The 25601-nt window shown below is 42.3% G+C and overlaps 1 protein-coding gene across 5 annotated transcripts in view; it reads left to right on the forward strand.

Annotated features, from left to right (window-relative positions):
* The window catches only part of CDH17 (cadherin 17), an 85559-nt gene that overhangs the window by 32506 nt on the left and 27452 nt on the right, over positions 1 to 25601 (forward strand). For 4 of the 5 annotated variants that reach the window (XM_069601173.1, XM_069601170.1, XM_069601171.1 and 1 more), the window contains 9 exons: positions 4660 to 4794; positions 5689 to 5827; positions 8619 to 8777; positions 8885 to 9084; positions 12044 to 12175; positions 12498 to 12648; positions 18205 to 18420; positions 22445 to 22521; positions 24877 to 25068. In XM_069601173.1, coding sequence (XP_069457274.1) covers positions 4660 to 4794; positions 5689 to 5827; positions 8619 to 8777; positions 8885 to 9084; positions 12044 to 12175; positions 12498 to 12648; positions 18205 to 18420; positions 22445 to 22521; positions 24877 to 25068 — 1401 coding nt within the window. Of the gene's footprint in view, positions 1 to 4659; positions 4795 to 5688; positions 5828 to 8618; positions 8778 to 8884; positions 9085 to 12043; positions 12176 to 12497; positions 12649 to 18204; positions 18421 to 22444; positions 22522 to 24876; positions 25069 to 25601 lie in introns of those variants that run through there. The other variant, XM_069601175.1, reaches the window with a different exon arrangement.

Below are 25601 nucleotides of genomic sequence, written 5' to 3' on the forward strand. Positions count from 1 at the left end.
ATATCCTCCAAAAAAGAAAGAAAGAAATTCTTATACAGTTCTATAATATTGTAGCTTTGTAGTAAAGTTTGAAATTAGGCAGTGCTAGGTCCCCTAACTTGGTTCTTCTTTTTCAAGATTGTTTTGGTTATTTTGGGTCTTTTACATTTAAACCTAAATTTTAGGATCATCCTGTTAATTCTACAAATAAGACAAAGGTAATTTTGATAGAGATTGTGTTGAATCAGTATCTCAACTTGGGGAATATTACTATCTTAAAAATCTTGTTTTTCAGGTTTTAAGGATGGGGTGTTTTCCATTTATTTAGATCTTTAATTTCTTTCAATAATGTTTTATAGTTTTCAGATTAAAAATTCAGATTTTCTTGTATTTCTCAGGTTAAATTTATTTTGAAGTATGTTATTCTTTTTAATCTTATTGTGTATGGGGTTGTTTTCATAACATCACTTTAAGATCTATTTTTTGCTAGTGTATAGAAATAGTATTGATTTCTGTATATTAATCTTTTGTCCTGCAGCCTCATTGTACTTGTTTATTTGCTGTAAAATTCTTTGTAGATTCCTTAAGATTTTCCATATAAAAGATCATGTCTTCTGTGAATAGAGGTACTTTTATTTTCCAATCTGGATGACTTTTATTTCTTTTCTTGCCTAAGATCTCAAGTACAATATTAGACAGGAAGTCCCCTACATGTGAATGAGTTCTGTTCCGAGAATGCGTTCTTAAAGTCCAATTTGTTCATAAGTCCAACAGAGTTAGACTAGTTACCCAACAATTGGCTATAGAGTACCACATTATAATTGGTTTATAATACTTTTCACACAGATAATATGCAAAAAACAAACATAAAAAATGAAAACATTTTTAGCCTTACAGAATAGTACCTTGAAAATACAGGACAGCACCTGGCATACAGGGGCTGGTACAGAGTGAATAGGCAAGAAGAGTTACTGACCTGAAGAGGGAGAGGAGGTGGCAGACGACAGAGCTGAAGGAGTGTCAGCAATAGGAGACAGAGGGCGAGCTGCAATTTCACTCCCACCTGATGCTGATAGCACAGGTTCTGGCTCCTTGCTGCATTCAACTCTACCCTTTTGATAAAATGATCCAGTGATGTCTGGGTAGGGCCTCTTTTTTTCTCATTGTAGATGATATCTTGGGCTTGAAATTAATACATTATACTACTACATTCTATACAATGCGTGCATGCTCAGTCATATCTGCCTCTTTGCGACCGCATGGACTGGAGCCCACCAGGCTCTTCTGTCCATGGCATTCTCCAGGCAAGAACACTGGAGTGGGTTGCTATTTCCTCCTCCAGGGGATCTTCCCAGCCCAGGGCTTGACCTAGCATCTCCTATGTCTCCTACATTGGAAGGCAGATTCTTTTCACCATCGAGCCACCTGAGAAGCCCATCCTCTACAGAACTGTAAAGTCCACAAAAGCACAACCACTTATAGAGGACGCACACACGTGACAACGTGCGCCAGATAAGTGAACTAACTTAAGACATGGAGATGCATTTTCGAATCTCTGAGCGCTCGCAACTTGAAGGGGACTTACTATATAGAAGTGGCAACACTGGGCTTCATTTCCTTGTTCCTGATCATACGGGGAAAGCTTTCAGTCTTTCACCACTAAGTATAATATTAATATTAACTGTGGGTTTTTCTTATATATCCTTTACCAGGTTGAGGAATTTACCTTCTACTCCTGAACTGTTGCATATTTTTCATCATGAAAGGATATTGGATTTTGTGGAATGATTTTCTGCCTCTATTGAGATACTCGTCTGGTTTTGTCCTTAATTCTATTAATGTGGAGTATTAAATTAATTGATTTTTGTAGCTTGAACCAGCCTTGTATTCTGGGATAAATACCACTTGGTCATGATATATAATTTTTTATAGTTGCTAGATTCAGTTTGCTAGTATTTTGTTGAAAATTTTTACATCTGTATTTATAAGAGATATTGCTCTGTAGTTTTATTGCATTTTTTCTCATTTATATATAAGGATGATACTGGCCTCATAGAATAAGTTAGGAAGTGTTCCATACTCTTTTTTTTTTTTTTTTTTGGAAGTATTTGTAAAACTTTGGTGTTAATTCTCTCATTGTTAGGCAGAATTCACCAGTGAAGTTATCTAGACCTGGACTTTCCTTTGTGGGAATTTTTAAAATTATTAGCTCAATCTTTTTACTTACTATAGTTCTTTTATTCTTTTGTCAATTTTGGTTCAGTTCAGCTGAGTTCAGTTGCTCAGTCGTGTCCGACTCTTGTGACTCCATGGACTGCAGCACGTCAGGCCTCCCTGTCCATCACCACCTCCTGGGATTTACTCAAACTCGTGTCGATTGAGTCTGTGACGCCATCCAACCATATTATCCTCTGTCACTCCCTTCTCCTCCCGCCTTCAATCTTTCCCAGCATCAAGGTATTTTCAAATGAGTCAGTTTTTCTCATTTAGTGGCCAAAGTATTGGAGTTTCAGCTTCAGCATCAGTCCTTCCAATGGCTATTCAGGACTGATTTCCTTTAGGATGGACTGGTTGCATCTCCTTGCAGTCCAAGGGACTCTTCAAGAGTCTTCTCCAACACCACAGTTCAAAAGCATCAATTCTTCGACCCTCAGCTTTCTTTATAGTCCAACTCTCACATCTATACATGACTACTGGAAAAAACATAGCTTTGACTAGATGGACCTTTGTTGGCAAAGTAATGTCTCTGCTTTTGTGTATGCTGTTTAGGTTGGTCATAGCTTTTCTTCCAAGCAGCAAGCGTCTTTTAATTTCATGGTTGGAGTCATCATCTGCAGTGATTTTGGAGCCCCCCCCAAAATAAAGTCTGTCACAGTTTCCACTGTTTCCTCATCTATTTGCCATGAAGTGATGGGACCAGATGCCATGATCTTCGTTTTCTGAATGTTGAGCTTTAAGCCAGCTTTTTCACTCTCCTCTTTCACTTTCACGGAGGCTCTTTAGTCCTTCTTCACTTTCTGCCATAAGGGTGGTGTCATTTTCATATCTGAGGTCATTGATCTTTCTCCCAGCAATCTTGATTCCAGCTTGTGCTTCATCCGGTCCAGCATTTCTCATGATGTACTCTGCATGTAGGTTAAATGAGCAAGGTGACAACATACAGCCTTGACGGACTCCTTTCCCAATATGGAACCAGCCTGTTTTCCATGTCCAATTCTAACTGTTGCTTCTTGACCTGCATACAGATTTCTCAGGAGACCGGTCAGATAGTCTGGTAGTCCCATCTCTTGAAGAATTTTCCACAGTTTGTGGTGACCCACACAGTCAAAGGCTTTGGCATAGTCAATTTTGGTAGTTTTTGTCTAAGAATTTATCCATTTCACCTAGGTTGTCTGATTTGTGAGAAAACGATTGCTCATAGTATTCTATTTAGATTTTTTAATCTCTGTAAGTTTGGTAGTGATGTTCCCTCTTTTTTTTTTTTTTTTTTTTGGTTGTGCCATGTGTGGCTTGCAGGTTCTTAGTTCCTCAACCAGGGATTGAACTGGTTGAGATAAGTTCAGTTGAAGATTTGTTCATTGTATTGATCTTTTTTTTTTTTAATCAACTTTTGGTTTTGTTGATTTTCTCCTTTGCTTTTGTATTCTCCATTTCATTAATTTCCACTTTATATTTCATTCTGCTTGCTTTGGGCTAGTTTAGTCATCATTTATTTAGTTTTTGTAAAAAATAATTTTTTATTTATTTATGGCTGCTCTGGGTCTTCATTGCTGCATATGGGCTTTCTCCAGCTGTGATGAGCAGGGGCTAACTCTTTATTGCCATGAGCGGGCTTGTCATTGCGGTGGCTTCTTTTTTTGTGGAGCACATGCCACTTATTGTTTAAAAAATATTTCCTTAAGATAAATTCTGTTTAGCAACATTTGCTATTAAAGGCTATAAACATTTTGTGCCTCAAGTTATTTCCAAAAGGATTATGCTAAGTTATATTTTCATTAATAATATATGTGCCTCTTTCCATTCTTTATAAGAGCTTTTACAACATTGGCTATTATTAATGTTTGACTTGTGAATATAGAAAAATATATTAAAATTGTTAATGAGGTTGAATGACTTTTCTGTTTGCTTTATTTTACGTGAATTTTCTCTTCTGTGGTCTTAAAAGTACTATAGCTATCCCATGGGTGATCATTGACATTTTCTTCATTTCTGAAAAAGTGAGATTTTCATACAGAATATTATCAAATAAAGCCACTTTAAAGTTGTTTCCCCTAACATTAAAACATCTCTTAATCTTTGTCACAGTTTTTAGAAGTACTAAATGCCATCTTTTTCAACCTAGCAATGAAACTATAGTTCTTAATGTTTCTAAGAAGCTAGTAGTAACATAGCTCTCAGATATTCCCAGAAAAAATCTCATCTAACTCTAGCTGTAATGTAAAGTATCAATTGATTTTTGTAAATATATTAAATTATGTCATTTATTGTTTCTTGAGAGACATGTAGTTTGAATGTTAGTTAACATTAAAGCAGACTTTTAGAATGTATCCCTTTAAAAGCTTAGAAATTCTTATTTTGGTGATTGTGCAAATAAAAATGTTACCTGAAATTGGTGACTTTCAACAAATTCTACAACATTGCTCTTCCTAATGACTTAATCTAATTTTTGCTTTTTCCCAGTTTAAGGCCAATCCTCCTGCTGTGACTTTCAAACTAACGGGGGAGACAGATGGCATATTTCAGATACAACCTGATGGACTTCTATATCACAACAAAAGCCTGGACAGGGAAACAAGAGCTGTTCACAGACTCCAGGTGAATCGACGCCAGGCCATGGACACCAGCTCCAATCTCTGAGCGCCAGAGATGCCACTGGCATACTCCTTCCCAGCACAGAATCCCGTTTCCACTCTCTTGACCCTAATGATGTATTTGCCAATCTTGTTTGTCCACATTTTTTTTTTTAACCAACTAGAGAGTGATTTGGTAAAGATATCCCTGTTTTTAGGCTTTTTGACCAGGTAACCCAAGTTATATTGCCAAGGCTCTCAGATGGATCACTCATCCAAGTAAGGCCCTACTTAGGCACCTGGATCAAAACTGTTCAACACTTCTTTGACGTTTCACTGGTGTCTCGCCCTGGCTGTTGGGTGGACTCTGGCTCCACAAAGAAGGCAGCATTGGTGCTAGATGGCCCACCTTTGGGCCTTGCAAGAAGCAGAAGTAACAGATGACCAATGCGTAGTCTGACTAAAGAGACCTCTTCCCTCTCTTTCTCCCTTAGGTTTTGTGCTTTGTGTCTGAATACACAGAAATGGTAGAGAGCTAATTGTGGGTAAAGAGCAGGCCAAAAGCTTTCTGTTGGTAAACATGCAGACTGACCACTAAAGTGCCTCTGCAGCCGCTCATGACATTTCCATACCCTAAAGGGTCAAAGTGTTCTTATTTCACTGATTCTAGCTATTTAGAAAAGAGCATGTCCAGTGTCCAGCATATCCCACTGCTGGAAAACACAGTCATGATTAGTTTGGCTTAACTGATAGGGCCTCTATTTTAGCAGCCCCCAATTTGGGCTTTTATGGGTGTCTTTCTCCCCTGTAGTTATCAGACCATTGATTCTTTGGGCTCTAATTTCCCTCAAGTGACTTTTGGGTGTATGATATGAGGTTCAGACTCACCAAGAAGCTTTCCTTTTCCTGTCAACATCAGGTCTCAGCCCTGGATGCTCAGGGCAATACAGTGGAGGGCCCGGTCCCTGTCACCATCGAAGTGAAGGACATCAACGACAACCGACCTGTGTTTCTCCAGCAACATTATGAAGGCTCAGTAAGGCAGAATTCTCGCCCAGGTAATACGCAGGAGCCTGGAGATATTTGGCAGAATGGCACATTTGTGTGGTTAACAGCTATAGCTATCATTCATTAAGCGCTTACTATCTTATTTAATTTTATTTATCTTATTTAAATTTCACAGCAATCCTCTGGGATTTGTTTTATTATCCCCATTGCTCTAGGGTACAATTTCTCACCCTTGGCACTACTGACATCTTAGGCTCCATAATTCTTTTTTGTGTTGTTGTTTTTCTTTTTTTTTTTGGTCAGGGGCTGCTGTTCTGTGCATGATAGGATGTTAGCAGCTTCCCTGACATCTATCTACACATCAGATGCCAGGAGCAACACTTCCCTTCCAAGCTTTGATAGCCTAGATGTCTTCAGACATTGTCAAATATCTCTTGGGGGCAAAATCACGCCCAGTCAAGGACCACTATCTTAGGATGAGATTTTAGAATACCTCACAGCTCTAGAGGGGCTTCCCTGGTGGCTCAGACGGTAAAGACTCTGCCTGCCATGTGGGAGGCCTGGGTTCAATCCCTGGGTGGGGAAGATCCCCTGAAGAAGAGAACGGCAACGCACTCCAGTATTCTTGCCTGGAGAATTCCATGGTCAGAGGAGCCTGGTGGCTATAGTCCATGTTGTTGTCAAGAGTAGGACATGACTGAGCAATTAACACACACAGCTCTAGAACACTCTGGAAGGGTAAGCTTACTTTCCCACACCCTCCCAGAAAATTCCACATTCTCATGGTCATTGCTGGCTCCCAGTTCTTTTTCTTCTCTTACTTGCAACTCCTAGCTAGGCTCATCCTTTCACAATTCTCTTACCTTTCATCTCCAGGAAATCCCCTCATCAAAGCCTAGATGTGTGTGGTTCAGTTCAGTTCAGTCGCTCAGTCGTGTCCGACTCTTTGTGACCCCATGATGGACAGGCCTCCCTGTCCATCACCAACTCCCGGAGTTCACTCAGACTCACGTCCATCAAGTCCGTGATGCCATCCAGCCATCTCATCCTGGGTTGTCCCCTTCTCCTCCTGCCCCCAATCCCTCCCAGCATCAGAGTCTTTTCCAATGAGTCAGCTCTTCGCATGAGGTGGCCAAAGTACTGGAGTTTCAGCTTTAGCATCATTCCTTCCAAAGAAATCCCAGGGCTGATCTCCTTTAGAATGGACTGGTTGGATCTCCTTGCAGTCCAAGGGATTCTCCTTGCAGTCCAAGGGACTCTCAAGATTCTTCTCCAACACCACAGTTCAAAAGCATCAATTCTTCGGCACTCAGCCTTCTTCACAGTCCAACTCTCACGTCCATACATGACCACAGGAAAAACCATAGCCTTGACTAGACGGACCTTAGTCGACAATGTCTCTGCTTTTGAATATGCTCTCTAGGTTGGCCATAACTCTCCTCCAAGGAGCAAGTGTCTTTTAATTTCATGGCTGCAATCACGGTGTGTGTGGTAGGCTTTACTAAAGATTTAGAGAAATGAAGAAGCATCTTGTCATAACAGTGCATAAAATAAACATGAATATTAGACTTTGAGTTCTCAGAAAGACTCTTGGCCATTTCCATCGACTCACTCTCAAGCTTCCTTCTGTGTTATTTAATGTTTTCTCTCATTTTTCAATGCCCACTTCCAATAACTCAGGAAGAGTATTCCTTTCACCATATTATGTGGAGTAATTTCATGTGTCTCTGTCCCTGAGGTTGCATACCAAAGGTTCACTGCTGAACTGTGTTAAGTAATAATCTTGCAGGTCTTATTTTTCACCAATAAGAATTTCTAGTCCAGTGGTTCTCAAACTTTTTGGTCTTAGGGCCCTTGTATTCTCCTAAAAACTATTACAGGCTCCAAGGAAATTTTTCAAGGATATATGGCTTATATCCAGTGGTATGCTGGCAAATTTTAATAGCTGTCTATTTAGGGGGGCAGAAAAAAACCTCTGATTTGTAGCATTCGTCAATTTCTGTGGTATAAGTACTCCTACCATAACCCATTTTAAACAACCAATGGTGTTAATAATTGACTCACAGAATTTCTGGAAATTCAACTGGGTTGTACAAGTTGGCTCCACTATATCACTGGTTATATCTACCAATATTTATCATATTTGAAATTAAAACTGAGAAATTGAAAAATTATTTAGTAATTGATCTAAAGTATTTATCATATTTTAATTAAAAGAACTGTATTTTCAAAGATAGAAGGAATTATTAAGAAAATGGCATTGTTTTAGTCTTTGCACATCCTTTAATGTTTGGATTAGTTGAGAACAATTGGATTCTTATGTCTGTTTTTGCATTCATTTTGTGGCCATAAGCTGTTTTGGTTGAAACATTTAAAGAAAAACTGTCTTAGGCAGACATGTAGTTGAAAAAAGGAGTATTGTAACAGTGTTTTCAGATAACTGTGAATAGTCTTTGATACTAGACAAAACTCAGCAAGGGATGGTTTATTGTTGATTGCAATGTGGAATCTGAAACTGTATCAATGTTTTTTTTGGTACTCCTTTATGCTAAAATGCATAGATTTATCTTGTGATTTGGGTGGGTCTTTTATACATATATGACCTTAAAAACAGTCTCAAAGACCCCCAGAGGTTCCTGGACCATACTTTAAGGAACTTCATCCTAGGAAAAAGTAGCAGAATAAAGATTTATTCCACACTAATATGAATTATGGCACATTCCTCCACTCTATTTCTGCCCCTTGGAAGGCAAATGTGTCTATTGTTGGTTTAATATCTTTTAATATCTTTTTTTAATATCTAAATATCTTTTTTTTTTCTGGGTACATTTTGTTAAACAGGAAAGCCCTTTATGTATGTCAACGCTACAGACTTGGATGATCCAGCCACACTCAATGGCCAACTTATTTATCAGATTCTCATGCAGCTTCCCAAGGTCAACAATGTCATGTACTTTCAGATCAACAACCAAACGGGAGGAATTTCACTTACTCCACAAGGTGAGTTAAGTGATGCCCTCATGGGACTCTCTGAATCAATACAAACCACCTAGATCCATGTCATCTTCAGAGACATTTCCTTTCCTCTTCTCTCCTACTTCCCATAGGGTCCCAGGAATTGGATCCTTTGAAGAATCCTCACTACAAGCTGGTGGTCTCAGTGGCAGACATGGGAGGCCTGACTGAGCATTCCTTTAGTAACAGTGTACCTGTGGATATTACGGTGAAGGAGAATATTTGGAAACCGCCAGAACCTGTGGAGATTGAAGAAAACTCGACTAAACCTTACCCCTTTAAAATCACTCAGGTAGTGCCCAAGGAATGCTAACAGCCTGCCCAATCAATACACTCACATTGTAGGGGCCCACCCTCGTGGTCTTCACTGATGTTTTTGCATAGTGTCATTATAAAGCAAACTAAATAAACAAAATCTCTGGCCCCAAGTCTCTGGAGTTTGCCTTCATGGGTGAACTCTGGACTGTACCAACTTAGATTCATGGGTGCTAAGTCACTTCAGTCATGTCTGACTCTTTGTGACCCTGTGGACTGTAGCCCATCAGGCTCCTCTGTCCATGGGATTCTCCAGGCAAGAGTAGTGGAGCAGGTCGCCATTTCCTTCCGTGGGGTTATCTTCCAGACCCAGAGATCAAATCCAAGTTTCCTGCATGGCATACAGATTCTTTATCATCTGAGCTACTAGGGAAGCCCAACTTACATATATTTGAGTTTTAAAAGAGAACTTTACTCACCTTCATTTTCTAAGTAGATAACGCTATTTTCTTTTTCTTGTCTATAGTGTAGGATATGGCTGAGTTGTATATGGTACATGTGCATGATTTGAATTTGAGACTGCAAATTGCTTCTTATCCCGGTGGGGAAAATCTTGATGTGAAAGATGCGCCCCATCATAGGCTGAGGGGCAGAGACAGGACTGGCCAAGAGTAAGAGCTGAGGAGACAGCTTTTACCTTTGGAGCCCACCCCCTTCCCAAAGCCATCCCCTGTAGGTACCTCCCCTCTCCATTCAGACCCTCCCCTGGTCCTACCTGTGTCTCACTCTAAGCCTTCTCTTCCTGCTTTAATTCCTGGAAATCCACTCCAGGGCCCACCCAGATCTGATCTTTTCTGGGAAATCAGGAGATTTTTTGACGCAAAAAGCTGTGAGTCAGTGGAAGATCACTGGATTTGGAAGCAGATAAGCAAAACCACATTCTTGCTCTGTTATCTCAAGGACTGATCATAAACAAAGAAAGTGAAAGTCGTTTTCTACTCTTTGCTACCCCATGGACTATAGCCTGCCAGGCTCTCCGAAGGGGGTTTTCTAGGCAAGGATACTGGAGTGGATCTCCATTTCCTTCTCCAGAGGATCTTCCCAACCCAGGGATTGAACCCAGGTCTCCCACACTGCAGGCAGACTCTTTACCATCTGAGCCACCAGGGAAGCATAAACAAGTCATTTGTTGTTTATGAGAAGTTGAGGCAACTTCTCACCAATAAAATGGGGATAATGACAGCTCTTTGGGGTATGACAGAAGTTGATTAGTATCTGTGAAAGTAGATAAAACGGATTAATGTTATAAGGCAGTTCTAGTCTCTAGTACTCCTATTTTTTTTTTTTTTCAAATGGTACTGCTGTTGTTAAGGGGTCCTGGAATGGCCCATCCCACTGTACCTATCATCTAACTTAAGATTTTTATTTATTGAAGTTTTTTAATGTGAAAAATGTTTCTCCTCCTTTTACAAATTTACTTATTTATTTAATTGGAGGATAATTGCTTTACAATGTTGTGTTTTTTTTCTGCCATACAACAATGAGAATCAGTCATAACTGTATATATATCCCTTCCCTCTGAAGCCCTCTCTCACCGCCGTCCCCCTCCCCCCAGTCCCAGCCTTCACAGAGTGCCAGGCTGGGCTCCCTGTGTTATATAGCAGCTTCCCATTTATTGAATGTTGAATTAATGAATTTCACCTTCAGAAGAAAAAAAAATGAAAGCAAGAAGTATTCTGCTTTACCAGATAAGAAAGTATATCAGGACTCATTTCCCCAAAAATTTCAGTTTGGTTCTTTTATGAAAGTCTTCCTATTTATTATTCAGGTTGCCTTCATAAGGATTTATAAATGTTAGAAAATTGCATATACTTATTTTTTCATAGCACTGTCAAAGAAAAGAAAATATAAAGAGCCATAGCTAATACCCAGGCCTGGGAAAAGTACTCAGTGTGTCTTCAAACTGGGGAAGAAGAAGTGGAGGGGGACAAGATGGAAGCATTTGGGCTGAATTTGTAGGGCGTAATGGGAGCTTGCTTACAACCAAGAACATAATCTTTGGCCTGGAGCTTAAATAACTAGAAAAGGACAGTGGTGGCTCCTTGATACCCTTCCCAAGTTGTCTTTGAGAAAATAGTTTAGTGTAGAAATTTCTACACTACATTTAGTGTAGGACCTAAGTGTAAACCCAAGTGTAGGACTTTGGGCAAGTCATTTAAACATTCTGTGTGCTAATTTCCCCATTTATAAGGTGCGGATAACAATAGTCTCTACCTCATGGGACTGTTTGCAGATTTAATGAGATACTTTAAAGTGTTTAGTATTATGTCTGCAATGGGGCACAACCCTCAATAAGTGTTATTATTAGTAATAAGTAGATTATCCTATAGGCTAGGCTCTGTCTGTAGCAAGTAGACAGGACTTACTATTGAGTTTATAGATTTTTTTTTTTTGCAAAGTTATTTACAAAACAACACTGGGAGTTGGCAAATATTCTTATCCCTAAAGTCTATGAGAGTAAATATTTAATGGAGAGATGTTCTTTATTTATGTATCACTTGTTTTAAATAACAGCATGGTGAAGAATTGAAAGTGTCTCCTATCTTTACTGGGGAGTTTTGGGAGCCTGTCGTTCATCATGGCTTGGTCCTCACATAATGCCAGATACTAAGTGCTTCTTGTTTCTCAAATTGGTGTTTCATGACAGGAAGTCTTCACAACCAGGCTTCCAAATGAACAACCTATAGACTCTTTAGAGGGTTCACAAAGAATTGCTATGTGCTTATTTGGAACACTACAACAGTGAAAAGGAAAAAAGGGGGAGGGATTATTTTAGGTTGAAAATGAAAAATGTGATTTAGCAGTTATAAGAAACCACAGACATCCAAACAAGGTCATCAGAAATTTCAAACGGAGAGCTAGAAGATTGTTTATTTCCTTTCCAATTCTCTCCGTCCGGGTCTGTCTTCCCTCACATTTTGCTCTGGGCCCTGTAGGTGCAGTGGAATGATCCAGGTGCTCTATACTCCTTACTGGACAAGGAGAACACACCACGATTTCCATTTTCCATCGACCAGGAAGGAGATATTTACGTGACTCAGCCCTTGGACCGAGAAGAAAAGGATGCAGTGAGTAAAACTAAGAGGAGGTTCACAGGTGACAAGACGAGATCCTGTGCCCATGGAGATCTGAGAGCAGAAAGGATTTTACTGAACACCTGCACCACCGCCACCAAACCCCCAGAACTGTGTTCTGAACCTCAGTGCCTTATTGCTCTCAAAGACATGGAAAATAACCCCACAAATTTGATCCATTTTATATTTTCTCATTTCCCAGTTCTAAATGAATTGAAAATAAGGGGATAAATGAAATAGTCTTGAAATAGTTGTTTTCTCTGCCTTTTAAAGCGGATGATGATGGAGTCATGTTTTACCTCTGATCTTGTTGTAGTATGTTTTTTATGCGGTTGCAAAGGATGAGCAGGGAAAACCACTCTCAAAACCACTGGAAATTCAAGTGAAAGTGAAAGACATTAATGATAATCCACCTACGTGTTCATCTCCAGTGACTGTACTTGAGGTCCAGGAGAATGAACAAATAGGTAAGAAAGTGTGTGTCTGTCTTCTTTAACTCTGTAATCCCTTTCTCCTCCCTGGTGGGTAAATGGTGGGCAGGTAAACCTGATGGGATCGGCTGTCCCTGCCCAACACAGCATAGGGGTAGAATGCATTTGGGGACTCACACAGGTACAGTATTTCAGTTCAAGGAGTGTCTGAGAAGGGTTCTAAAATCGGAGTTTTCTAACTACCACCCCTACTCATAGCACTGTTACTGCCGCTACCATTACTGCTACTGCTGTTGCTGCTGCTGAGGCTACACCCCCACACCTGCCATGAGCACCATAACCCCTTGCACCAGCATCCCGTATAAATGTGTAAGGTTATCTCATCTGCACAGTTTCACCATAGATTCCTATTTGCCTTCCAAAAAAGTCAGTGACAGATGTAATCCCATCAAATTTGCTAAATAATTTAAACAAACATTCACACTCCATATCAGATACCCTGCAATCGACCCTCTCTAGGCAATGGCAACCCACTCCAGCGTTCTTGCCTGGAGAATCCCAGGGATGGGGAAGCCTGGTGGGCTGCCATCTATGGGGTCGCACAGAGTCAGACACGACTGAAGCAACTTAGTGGCAGCAGCAGCAGAAAGCTGATAAAAGCTCATGGGGCTTAAAGATGAAGTTCAGTTTCTATCTGTTTTTGTCCTTCTGTTCTTGAACTGCTTCATTTCTTTGTGCTATGCCAGGATAGCTTTAGTTTTGTGCAGGGACAGCCACTATTAGAACATTGATTTCTGGGAGTTCTATGACTTCACTGGATTTGGGACACCTCTTATCTATTACTCCTTACTGCTGAGCTCATTGTGCAGAAGATCTTTGAAAACCTCTGTAGATGATACCTCAAGTATTTTTGTGTAGGGCCCAACATTCAGTGTATCAGTTCATCTATGATGCATAACAAACTGCCCCCAAATTTAGCAGCTTAAAACAACAAACATTGACTATCTCACAGTTTCTCTGAGTTAAGGATCTGGACATTCAGAAAGAGAGAGAGAGAGTTCAAAACAAATGGCAAGTAAGATGAAAGTCAGTCTTTTCATAATCTAATCTCAGAAGTGACATCCCATAACTTTTGCCGTATTCATTAGAAATGAGTCACTAGGCCCAGCTCACACTCAAAAGGAGGAAGTTACACCAAGACATCCCTATCAGGGGTGGGGTGATTGCTGGGGGCCATCATAGTGGTGGCCTGCCTTACTAGGGAGGAGGACAGCATTTGTTTTTGGAGACTAGTGAGGATGTCCTTGCTGGTAAAACAAATTGTTCAAGGGTGCAGCCTCTCCAAAAGTGATAATTTATTTTGTAACAACATTTCACAGTCTTGAGTTGTGGACTTAATGGACCAGGAATTCTTATAAATCAACACAGAATGAGCCTATTCTAATATATATAGCCTAGAAGGGTACCCCCCCCAAAATGCCCCTGCCTTTTGGGGCCTTACTGTCTAGCTCACTAAAATATTAAATTATTCTTTAGTATATTTATATTCTCCTGTTTGGTGTCTTGTATAGGCCAGAAACTTGTGAGACTCATGTCTCCAAGTCTCAGCAGTGCCAACTTTAATTCTGAAATCCCACTTACCTCCAACACCTTTGTATTCACACCAGAACTTTATCCTCTCATAAAAGCCCCACCTCCCCAAAGTATTTCTCAGTGCCCCAAGAGATACTGTATGTACCTCTGAATCAGTTTGGGCTGCTGCTTATTCCTAGCTGCCGGGGTCCAGCCCCGGTGGATCCAGGGTGATTCGAAGGTGGGGACAGAGTCGGCGTCCTTGGAAATAGCTTATTTAATTACAGATAGAGAGGGATTAGAAAATTAGCAGAGAGGCTGAATAACTTGGTTTACATGGAATACCAATCACCACCTACGTAGGCCGCAGGCGTCTTCCCGTTCTCCCGAAGGAGAGGAGGTACTGAGACCGCCCCCCCCCCGCCCCCCGCCCCCCGCCACCGCCCGGTCCGATCTTAGAAGCCCAGGCAAAATTAGCAGGCTTGGTGGGTACCCATGCACCAGATGGGAATTCGACCAGAAAAACGGAGAGCAAGAAAGAAGCGACATGGGGGAATCAGTCTTTCTGGAAACTGACCCTCTTTCTTTATTTTTAGGTTTGCTTACATACCTTTTGTTACACATAGGGATGAATACAGAGTCACGCGGGGGTCAGCAGTCCTGACCTTTATCAAAGTCAGGTGCTTTACATAAAAAAAAATCTTACGGGTTTTACATCATCTTCTGGCCATGAGGCCTGCTGACATTTTACGACCCTTTCTTTCTGATAACCAAAAACTTATTTTTTCCAAGGGTGTTTTTTCTTAAACCAGGCACCACCCTCCAAATAAAGTTGCATTCCTATAGGGTGAGGATGTAGTGAGTTACAATCAAGAAAGGAATTTATTTAACCCAAGGTTAACATGATTAATCTTAAAGGTTAATACTTATTTCTCCTATATGCTAGTTATATTCATTATAAGAGCAGGGAATATGGAGATTTAGCAGCAAACATCAGCCCAACAAATGAAAATCCTTTCACCAATGTTCCCCTTAAGATCTATTTAGTCTTAAGATAGTGATAAAGTTACATTTTTACATAGCAAGGACACAGTGATTTATAACAAAGTACAATGGTCTTTTACAAAAGAGAAATTTCATGAACTCAAAAACTCTAGTATTGCTGACCTTAAAAACTACTATATTTCCTTTTCTATATTCCAAATACATAGATTAATATATTCCCAGGTGCCTAAGGATAAAGCCCTATGCTAATTAAGACTTTCAAAAACTCCAGACTCTCTGTGCTGTTTTTGGTTGAGAGATAGTAGTGCAGGAGTATGGATAATCCTGTCACACAAGCTAGTTTGCCAGCAGAGAGGTTTGACCTGAGACACCCTTGTCACACCCAGGGCAGGGAATTAGCAGCAATTATTGGCACAACAAATGAAAAACCCTTCACCAATACAATTCCTAACCAACCCACTATACTAATAATTTCTAACTTCCCCAAAGAATTTGCCTTTAGTAAGTCTAAAACATCTCGTGCCTCTCAGGTTGGGAGGCTGTAAACAATCACATGTGGCCGGACAAACCTATACAGGCAGGCTAGATAACCTTCAGAGGAGTCCGTAAGTTGAAACACTCTTGTCACATCCAGGAATTTTTATTGACTTGGAGCTGCACGTTTACTCCTTCTCTGAGGGAACCGGAGGGGAACAGCCCCCCATAAAGTTAGAGGTGTAGGCGAGAGCATGAAACAGTAAAGTAGATAGACTCTGGTTTTGGGGGTAGATGCTCGGGAACAGGGGGTTTCCTGAGGCTTGATCACGCCTTTGCGTATGCCAAGCCTCCTTCCTCATGACCTTTGCCATGGGCGGAGTTCCTTGCCACTCGGAGACAGGACTCTTCTTTCACTCCTGGCTCATTCATAAAGTTCTCTGCTCTCACTGAGTGGCGCCCCCTACTGGAGTTTCCCTGTCATTGACGCCAAACAGTCCTGGAGTCCCTGACAGCTTGAGGGTTCCCCCGCAGTGAGGGGAGACTGGTGTCCTCTGTGTTATGCTCATTTGCCACTTGCCTGGGAAAGGGTCCCAAGCAGGGCTGCTCAGACACCAAAGTGAAAGTGAAAGTTGCTCAGTCGTGTCCGACTCTTTGCGACCCCATGGACTATACAGCCCGTGGAATTCTCCAGACCACAATACTGGAGTGGGTGGCATTTCCCTTCTCCAGGAGATCTTTCCAACCCAGGGATCGAACCCAGGTCTCCCTCATTGCAGGCAGCTTCTTTACCAGCTGGGCCACAAAGGAAGCCCTCAGACACCAAACCACCACAGAATTTAGTGAGATGCACTTTCATTCCAGCACGCAGATGCTTTTCTTACAAGGGCAGATGCAGGTTGCAAAGGTGACTTGGTTGCTTGTGAGGATGCAGAAATGGCAGCTGCTACCACGCTAGACACACGTTCTGATGCGCCTCCTTCCCTGCCCAGGGGACAATGTCTACCAAGGCAAGCCCCTTAGAGGCATAACATAGGTACTTCCATTCCTCTCCTCATGAAACCCTCCAAATCTCCCTGTGAATCAGTAGATGCAAAGGCAAGGGGATAAAATACAGGGCAAGGGGATAAAGCCAAACTCCACAAGGGGGATACATATTCAAGTTCTAGCCCTCACGTGGAATTCTGGCTGTGCGTAGAGAAACACACAGTTCCCATTTCATGCAGCAAGATGACCCAGCATCTATCAGAGCTCACCCAGACAGACCTGGGTAGAGCACTCCGTTATGGCCAGACTTCTAGAACCCCTTGGACTGAGACACTCACAGAAATAAAACTTAGGTCCATAAACTGCAGCGAGGCAGAGAGGACGCCTGCCTGCTCTGGGCCTGTGCTGTCTTTATCTTGGGGGTGGAGTTAGTCTCTGCTGTTGTTCCAGAAACTTGCTTAGAATTCAGCACAGTTGGCTTGTCCTTGTTGAGTTTTACCATTTGCCTTGTGCATTAGTGTCTGAGGGCAGCCATAACAAATGACCACTGACTCAGAGACTTGAAACAACAGAAATGTATTCGCACACAGTTCTGGAGGCTAGAAACCTGTAATCAAGGTGCCCGTGAGGGGAGAATCCTGGCCCCTGGCAGCTCCTGGCATTCGTTGGCTGCTTGTGGTGGCCTTGCTGCAGTCTCTGCCCTCTTCTTCACATTGCCTCCTCCTCCGTGAGTGTCTCTGTCATCTCTTCTGGATTTAGGGCCCACTCCACATCCAGGATGGTTCAAGACCCTGACTTGGGTCCTCCCGAATTCATATGATGAAGTCCTAGGCCCGGGCACCTCAAAGCGGGGCTATCATTTAGAGACAGGGTCTTCAACGTCATTAGCATGGGTCTTAACCCAATATGACTGGTGTCCTTCTGAGAAGAGAAAATCTGGATAGACGCAGAACGGGGGAAGACCACGTGAGAACACATGCAGCAGACGGCCATCTGTTAGCCAGAGGTCTCTGAAGAAGTCAGTCCTCCTCACACCTTGTCTCAGACCTCTAGTCTCCAGAGACTGAGAAAATAAACTGCTGTTGTTAAAGCCATCCATCGTGTAGTCACTTTTTTTTTTTTTTTAATGGCAAGCCCTAGCCAGCTAAAAATGGACTTTTCTGGTGGCTCAGACAGTAAAGAATCTGCCTGCAATGCAGGAGACCCAGGTTCCATCCCTGGGTTGGGAAGATCCCCTGGAGAAGGGGAACAGCAGCCCACTCCAGTATTCTGGCCTAGAGAACTCCATGGACATGGACTGCGGGCTATAGTCCATGGGGTCGCAGAGAATCGAATGCTGCTTAGTGACTAATACACACATATGCAGCCAGCTAAGACACTGCTCCACACACTGTATAGCTGAAAAGGTTAGAAGCACCAGCATCAATCTAAGAACTTTATTCTGCTTCTCACAGTTACTTCCAGTGCCTTCTAGGAACCCGATTCTCCACGGAAGCCATTTTTTAATAGGCTAAAAAGAATAATGGATGGGTTTCCTTCTTTCTTTCCCTATAGGGAGCAGTATTGGAACTCTTATTGCTCATGACATGGATGAAGAAAACACTGTCAACAGTGTTTTAGAATACAGAATTGTGGATCAAACTCCCAAAGTTCCTCAAGATGGACTCTTCCTGGTCCAAGAATACTCTGGAACACTCCAGTTAGTGCTGCAGTCGCTGCATAAGCGGGACACTCCGCAGTACAACCTGAGCGTACAGGTGTCTGACAAAGGTTAGTATCACTTTCACAGTGTCGAGTGAAACACTTGTTTTCTTTCCAGCTGTGATTGTTAGGCTGCTCTAATGCCTGGCTGTGTTACAGAGGCTGCCATTGAAAAAGGTCTTGCTTCCCACGTAAAACAAGCCCAGAAGCCAGCATGGTAACGGCCAGAGTTGCAGCTCAGAAAATGTGATTATGTTTGTCTCCTGAGAAGCAGATGCCCAAGAGGGGATTAAATATATAAGGATTTTATTAGAGGAACTGCCTATGAGAAAAAATGCAAAGGGATACAGAGAAGGGTGGAAGAGCCGTCAGACCTCAATACGAGCCTGACCCTGAGTGAAGGAGGGAAGGAAGGAAAGTGCTGGGGAAACTCCCGGTCAAAGGGAAGTTCGGCAAGGTCATCGGAGGTCCAAGGCTGGCTGTGGAAGGAGTCTGTGGTCTCCAAAAGCAGGCCTACCTTAGCCTGCCTGCCTTGTTCAGGCACTGCTGGGGCAGCCAATGGGAAGCAAGGTCTTGGTGCACACAGAGTGATGGGTTTCAGAGCCCAGCGGCACGTTGTCAATTAAGATCCTGTTGTTAAAAGTTGTTGGCAAGCCTCGTTGTCATGGCCACCGTGATCACAAACAAGAAAGTTAGTTGTATTTCTCAAGTCTCCCTTTCAGACTCAAAGGCTTCTACTGTATGACAGTGAAGGAACTTTTGGAAAGCTTTGTCTTCTCCTATTAGCTTCTAATTGGCCATTTGACAATATCAGGAAACATTCATCCTTATACTTTATACAATTTCAAAGCAAGTGGTTTTTAATCTTTGCTAAGTCATGAGACCCTTTGAGAATCTGATGGAAACTATGAATTCCTAAACAAATGCATACGTTCTCAGATAAATTGCACAGACACACAAACAGACTCGACCTCAGAGACAGGCCTATTTTAGGGTCATTAATACTTTTAAGTTAAGAATCTTTCTTCGAGTTAACTGCTCTTGAGTCTTAAATAACCAAGTAGTTCAGTAATTAGTATGCTAGGAAAGAGAGATTATATAGGTATGCTGTAGTGAAGAGCATCATTTCACATTGTGCTTCATATTTTTTTTCTTTATCCAGATGTTGAGATACTAAAGAGAACTGAGAGTACTGGGGTTTACCAGGCCCCCAAAGCAGAAAGTTTGAGGGATAGTAATTTGGCAAATATAGAGGGCCTAACATAATGCTTAGCATTATGCTGAGAGGTACAATGAAATTGGGGATAATAAATTATCCCTGTCTGTGATGAGCTGACAATTTCACACCATTAGCCAGCCATTCTTCCAGTGATTACTGAGCATTTACCTTGATTGAGGCACCATTCAAGGTACTGGGAACGCACAAATAAATGAGACCCGGTGTCTGTCCTCAAGGAGCACTTTTTTGTAGAGGAGATGGACAAGTGAATAGATAAATTATAAGGAATATGTACAAGGTAGCCCATGAAAGCAACGAGTGACTCAGTGGAGAGGGAGAGAGACCTGATAGGGCTTTCTGGAAGAGGTATCATTAATCCGACTTTCGATGGATGAATATGACAAGTTACAAAACAGTGTAAAGGCTTATACAGGAGAAGAAAGCCCATGTGCAAATGAATGGAGACCCAAAGCAGTTTAATGCCATAAGAGCATAAATGGAAACCAGATGACAAATTGTCTATATGCACGAATACATCTATAGACTATGTGGACCAGATTATGCAATATATTTATATGTAAATATATGTGTGTATGTGTGTTGATGGAATTAAACATTCAATAGTATACTACAGAAAATTAGTCAGTAGGCTATAATTAGCATAGTTTTACATAAATTCAGGGAAGTGGTTTTATTTACATAAAACCACGAGGCTCACTGCTGGTCCAAATGAGGCTTACATGGAACAGGCAAGTAGTGAGTTCAGGCCCTGGGACCTCTCCACATCTCCAGCCATTCTTGCTGTCTACAAATGTCCTGCGGGCAGCTTTAATTAGCATCCACTTATTTATAAGATGGTTGTTATTAGGTTACATGCCTGGCCTTGTGTCTGGTGTGTTGAGAACAAGCTCTGGAGCTCGGCAGCCTGAGTATGTTTGTCAGCATCCCAGGAAAAAAAAAGCCCTCTTCAAAGAAGTAACCAAAAAGAGAGTAAAGAAGGGATTCTCTGTAAAGCTGTGGGTAGGGGTTATGGGAAGCCAGCAGGAGGTGTGAGGCACAATGGAGTCATTCTTACCCCAAGGTGAGAAGGGGCAAGGGAAGGGCCCTTCCCTGAAGGAGCAGGCCCTGGGCCTGGGGCCGTGACTCTAGAGGAAGCTGCTGGCAGTGGGAGCCAGACTCTGACTCCGTGCTCCTGCCCTTCCTCAGACCTCCTGCCAGTGCTCCCCCTGGTAGAGCTCGACTGGTACCCAGAGGGCCAGGATGCCCAGTGATGCTCTCCTAAGGTCAGCCCCAGGGCACAGAGTGGGGTGAAGGGCGGGGAGCAGACGGAGAGGACTGGGGGGCTCGTGGATTCGGATCTGGCTCGACCACGAGCCAGCTGCAGGACTGTGGCCAAGTTATCCTTGGCTTCCTCGGTTGTGAACTAAATGAAAATGACAATAGTACCTATATCAGAGTGAAGAGTGAGGATGAAATGAGTCATGTAAGCAAAGCACCTGATACACAGAGACTGCCGGCCACGTCTGTTAGGATGAGAACCTCGATTTTGTTGCTATCTACATTTTATAAACTGACTACCTCACACTGATTTCAAGTAACATAACCAACCTCTTACACGTCTGATAAGTAGCAGAGACAGAATCTCAGTGGTGGGGGTTCCAGAGCCCAAAGTCTTAGCCATTGTATAATGTAGGCTTCACGGTTGGAATAATGGAAACCTCAACGAAAGATCCCATCCTGTTGGTCTTCATGTAGCTGTTTTTCTGGGGATCCCATCTCTACTGGTACTCCATGCTCACCTTGGATCCAGGTTAAACTGCTGTCTCTAACTAGGTCTCTGGATTGTCAAACCCACCCCTCAGAGCCACTTACCAGGATTCTGTGAGCTGCCTCTGGGTAGGCATGCCCTTGGAAGAGGGCTAATTGTATCGTGGGCTTCCCAGGTGGTGCTAGGGGTAAAGAAAGTGAAGTTGCTCAGTTGTGTCCGACTCTTTGCGACCCCGTGGACTGTAGCCCATCAGATTCCTCCGTCCATGGGATTCTCCAGGCAAGAATACTGGAGTAGGTTGCCATTTTATTCTCCAGGGGAATCTTCCCAACCCAGGGATCGAACCCAAGTCTCCTGCATTGCGGGCAGACGCTTCAACCACTGAGCCACCAGGGAAGCCTGGGGGTAAAGAACCTGCCTGCTAATACAGGATATGTAAGAGATGTGGGTGAAATGCTGGGTCAGGAATATTTCCCTGGAGGAAGGCATGGCAATCCACTCCAGTCCTCTTGCCTGGGAAATCCCATGGACAGAGGAGCCTGGCAGGCTATAGTCCAAAAGGTGGCAGAGTCGGTCACGACTGAAGTGACTTTGTACACAGACACACCATTGTACCTTGCCTCCCTCACTTGGGCCTTCCTTTTATGGGGGCAGAAGAGATACAGGACAGTGAGAGCTGGAAGTGTTCAGAGAAGGAAAGACAACCTTCTGGGATGCTCAAATAAGCTTTTTAGAAGGACAGTTTTGCACTGGGCTTTGAAGGCTACATAAGTTTCACGAGCCAGAAAACAGAGGCTGCCTCCCAGGAAGCCTGGCTCAGGAACAAGCTTTTACCGAGGAAGAGGCAGGTGGATGGAGCAGGAAGCCCAGAGGCGCCTCTCCCAGGGCTTTCCTCTGTCCCACCTTGGTGACCCACACGTGGGGGTCGGTGGGGCACAGAGAGACTCCTTGCTACGCACATCGCAGGTCAACAGTCAAATTGTGGCATGGCTGTTACTGCACTTGCCAATTGTTTTTCTTGCAGATTTCTGATCTTTTTTTTTTGTTTTCTGATCTTAATGCACGATTTTCAGTGAAAATTTTTGTGATGTGCTTTTGATTTTCAGACTTCAAGACCCTCTGCTTTGTGCAAATCAACGTTATTGATATCAATGATCAGATCCCCATCTTTGAAAAGTCAGATGTGAGTACTTGTTGCCTTGTTTTTGCTTTACTTTGTTTATATTACCTGACCCCTACTTCTGGGATAAAGACACAAACAGTAGTTAGGGGTAATGCCAGATTTAATATCTTAGTTAATGCTCTGGTAGTAAACTCAGGCATTGTCTTCAGTGGAAATCTTCTGGGAACAGTAACGTTCACTGTTATAGTATCTGCGAGCATCTGTTTATAAACTTTTGCCAAAAGCTCATTTATTTCAAGGACGGCTTGAAAGCTGCAAGCACAGTCTTTGTCAAATTGAGATGAATTGAGTAGCTGCTTCCAGTTTGCCTTTATATATTTTGTGAGTATAAGACAATAAATAGGTTATTGCTAGGTTCTCAAACAAGAATTCTTTGTCAAAATTTAAAATCTGGCAAAATATTGGCAATTTAAACTCACCTTGCATTAATTGAATAAGAATCCAGTAGTCATATACAGATGTGAGAGTATCCGAAGGCTGAGCACTGAAGAATTGATGCCTTCGAACTGTGGTGCTGGAGAAGACTCTTAAGTGTCCCTTGGACTGCAAAGAGATCCAATCAGTCAATCCTAAAAGAAATCAACCCTGAATATTCATTGGAAGGACTGGTGCTGAAGCTGAGGCTCCAATACTTTGGCCACTTGATGCGAAGAATCGATTCATTGGAAAAGACCCTGATGTGGGGAAAGATTGAAGATGGGAGGAGAAGGGGACGACAGAGGATGAGATGGTTGGATGGCATCACTGACTCAATGCAAACTCAGGGAGATGGTGAAGGACGGGGAGGCCTGGGGTGCTGCATGCAGTCCATGGGGTTGCAAAGATTCGGACACGACTGAGCAACTGAGTAACAACAACAAAGGCGTAGAAAAAGCCAGCCTCTGGTTTATGCCAGAAGAGTGTGCTCAGCACACTTGCAAAAATGAGAAGAACTGGGCATAAAGAGCAGGAGAAAGAAGATCAGTTGACTATATCAAGAAGAATTCAAGCTAATTTATTGTTAATGTGGGCTTTGAACTTGGCAGTAATTTTATCATTGCTTCCCTTAAAATAGATACCTCTATTTATTTATTTTGGAGGAGAGAGAAGCTGTTTTGACTAGGTTGTTATGTTTGAAGTCAGTGATGAGGCAGCCCTGAGCCTTGTGATGATGTTCATAAATCAAAATAAAGATAAAGCTGTGACAAAGACAGGGAATTGATTTACAGGAGGGTTTGCAGAGGTAAAAGGTATGACAATATAACTTGTGTAGCAGGCACTGAGGTTAAGTGAGCATGAGATGAAGAGCCTGTCTCTGTCTCCATTCTCCTGGGTATTTGATCTTTTCTGTGTGTTATAGTCTCCTCGCATTACATCTAGACAGTGCTTTTAGACTGAGGACAAGAGTTCTGCTTTAGGAATCTCAGAGCTTGGAAAGGCAAATGGGGCTCTAGAAAGTAGGAGTCCACTTCTTTCACTGCCGTGATCCCCTCCTGGTCCCTGCCTGTTATCATCTTCATGATCATGATGGCAAGAGACGTGACCTGGGGGATTTTCAGTGGAGGAGTGAGAGATTAACAGCACCTGCTTTGGAGGTGGACAAGCATGGATCTGAACCCCAGTTCTGTGACCAACTAGCTGTGTGGTCTTGAGTGGGTTTTACCTCTCCAATCTTTTGCTTCTCTGTCAGATGGAGGTGATAACACAGCTATTCAGTAGGGCATTTTGTCTTGATGCTTACCTTTTTGAGCACTTATTATGTGCTAGGCATTCAGAGGTTTTATATGTGTTATCTCTATAAATCCAAACAGAAAACATAAGACAGCTTCCATTTTTATTATGTCCAATGGACAGAGGATGAACCTGAGACTTTCAAAAATCAGGAAACTTATTTCAATTCACCCAGGTAATAAGTGGCGAGCCTAGGATTCATACTGAGGCCATTTGACTCCAAAGTTCAGGCTCTTAACAACTATTCTCTGATTGATTAAGAATTAATTAAAATGATATATGTAAAGTGCCTGTCACATTGTAGGTACTTGATACATAGGAGCTATTTATCTGTCTCATTACTAATAACTATAATGATAGTCCCAGTATTAAATATATTGGATGTGGGTGGGAGAATCTGTTTTAGAATCTGATCAGTCGCTCTCTGAGACACTGTTTCTTGGTATAAGGGATATCAGTCTACAAGTGTGACTGATGTCAAAAGCAACTGCAACCTACTCATCAACGGGAAAAGCATGCTTGGTAAGTACTGATGTAAACTGTGACTTGTGTCCATTCTGAAACCAGAGGCAAGTTTGCTCGTTGATAATTGTGCTTGATTACAATGGACATTCTCATTGTTTCCTTCCCCTATTTCCCTCTTAGTATGGAAACCTAACTTTCCCTGAAGACACAGCAGTGGGATCTGTCATCCTAACCATCCAGGCCACAGACACTGATGAACCGCACACTGGGAGTTCTAAGATCCTGTATCGAATCACACAGGGAGACAGTGAGGGACGTTTGGAGATTGAAACAGATCCCCAAACCAATACTGGATACGTCAAGCTTAAAAAGGTAAGTCACCCATTGAATGGAATTTGTCTTTTTCAAAGATTAGTTTCCTTAGGACCATTCAAGGACCTATAAGCAGAATTAATGAATTGGCAGTGACCTCTCAGGCATGTGATGGACTCCTGGAACCCCCTCAGTCATTCCTGTCCTCGTGAAAGACAGAGGCCAGGATTCCTGCTCTGAGTCTGTCACTAGCTGACCTAGTAACCTTTGCAGAGGGAGGTAGAATTTTCATAAAAATTATAGAATGAATCATTTTTAGTATTAGTATGTCCCATGCAATAATTGGGACATGCTTTTACTAAAAAATCGTTTACTGTTCATCTGAAATTCCAATTTAACCAGGCATTCTTTATTTTTATTTAATAAATATTGGGCAAGGTGGTGCTCAGGGCTTTATTTTTCCCTTTGCAGGTGTGGGATATTAGACTAGATGAATCCCGTGAACCTTTTAGGAGGCAGGCTGTTTATTCTAGTGGACCAGCCATAGGTTCCTCTTTTTAATAATGACTGGAGGTGGGTAGGTCTCCTTTAAT

Source organism: Ovis canadensis, chromosome 9 (genome assembly GCF_042477335.2).
Source record: "Ovis canadensis isolate MfBH-ARS-UI-01 breed Bighorn chromosome 9, ARS-UI_OviCan_v2, whole genome shotgun sequence".
NCBI lineage: Eukaryota > Metazoa > Chordata > Mammalia > Artiodactyla > Bovidae > Ovis > Ovis canadensis.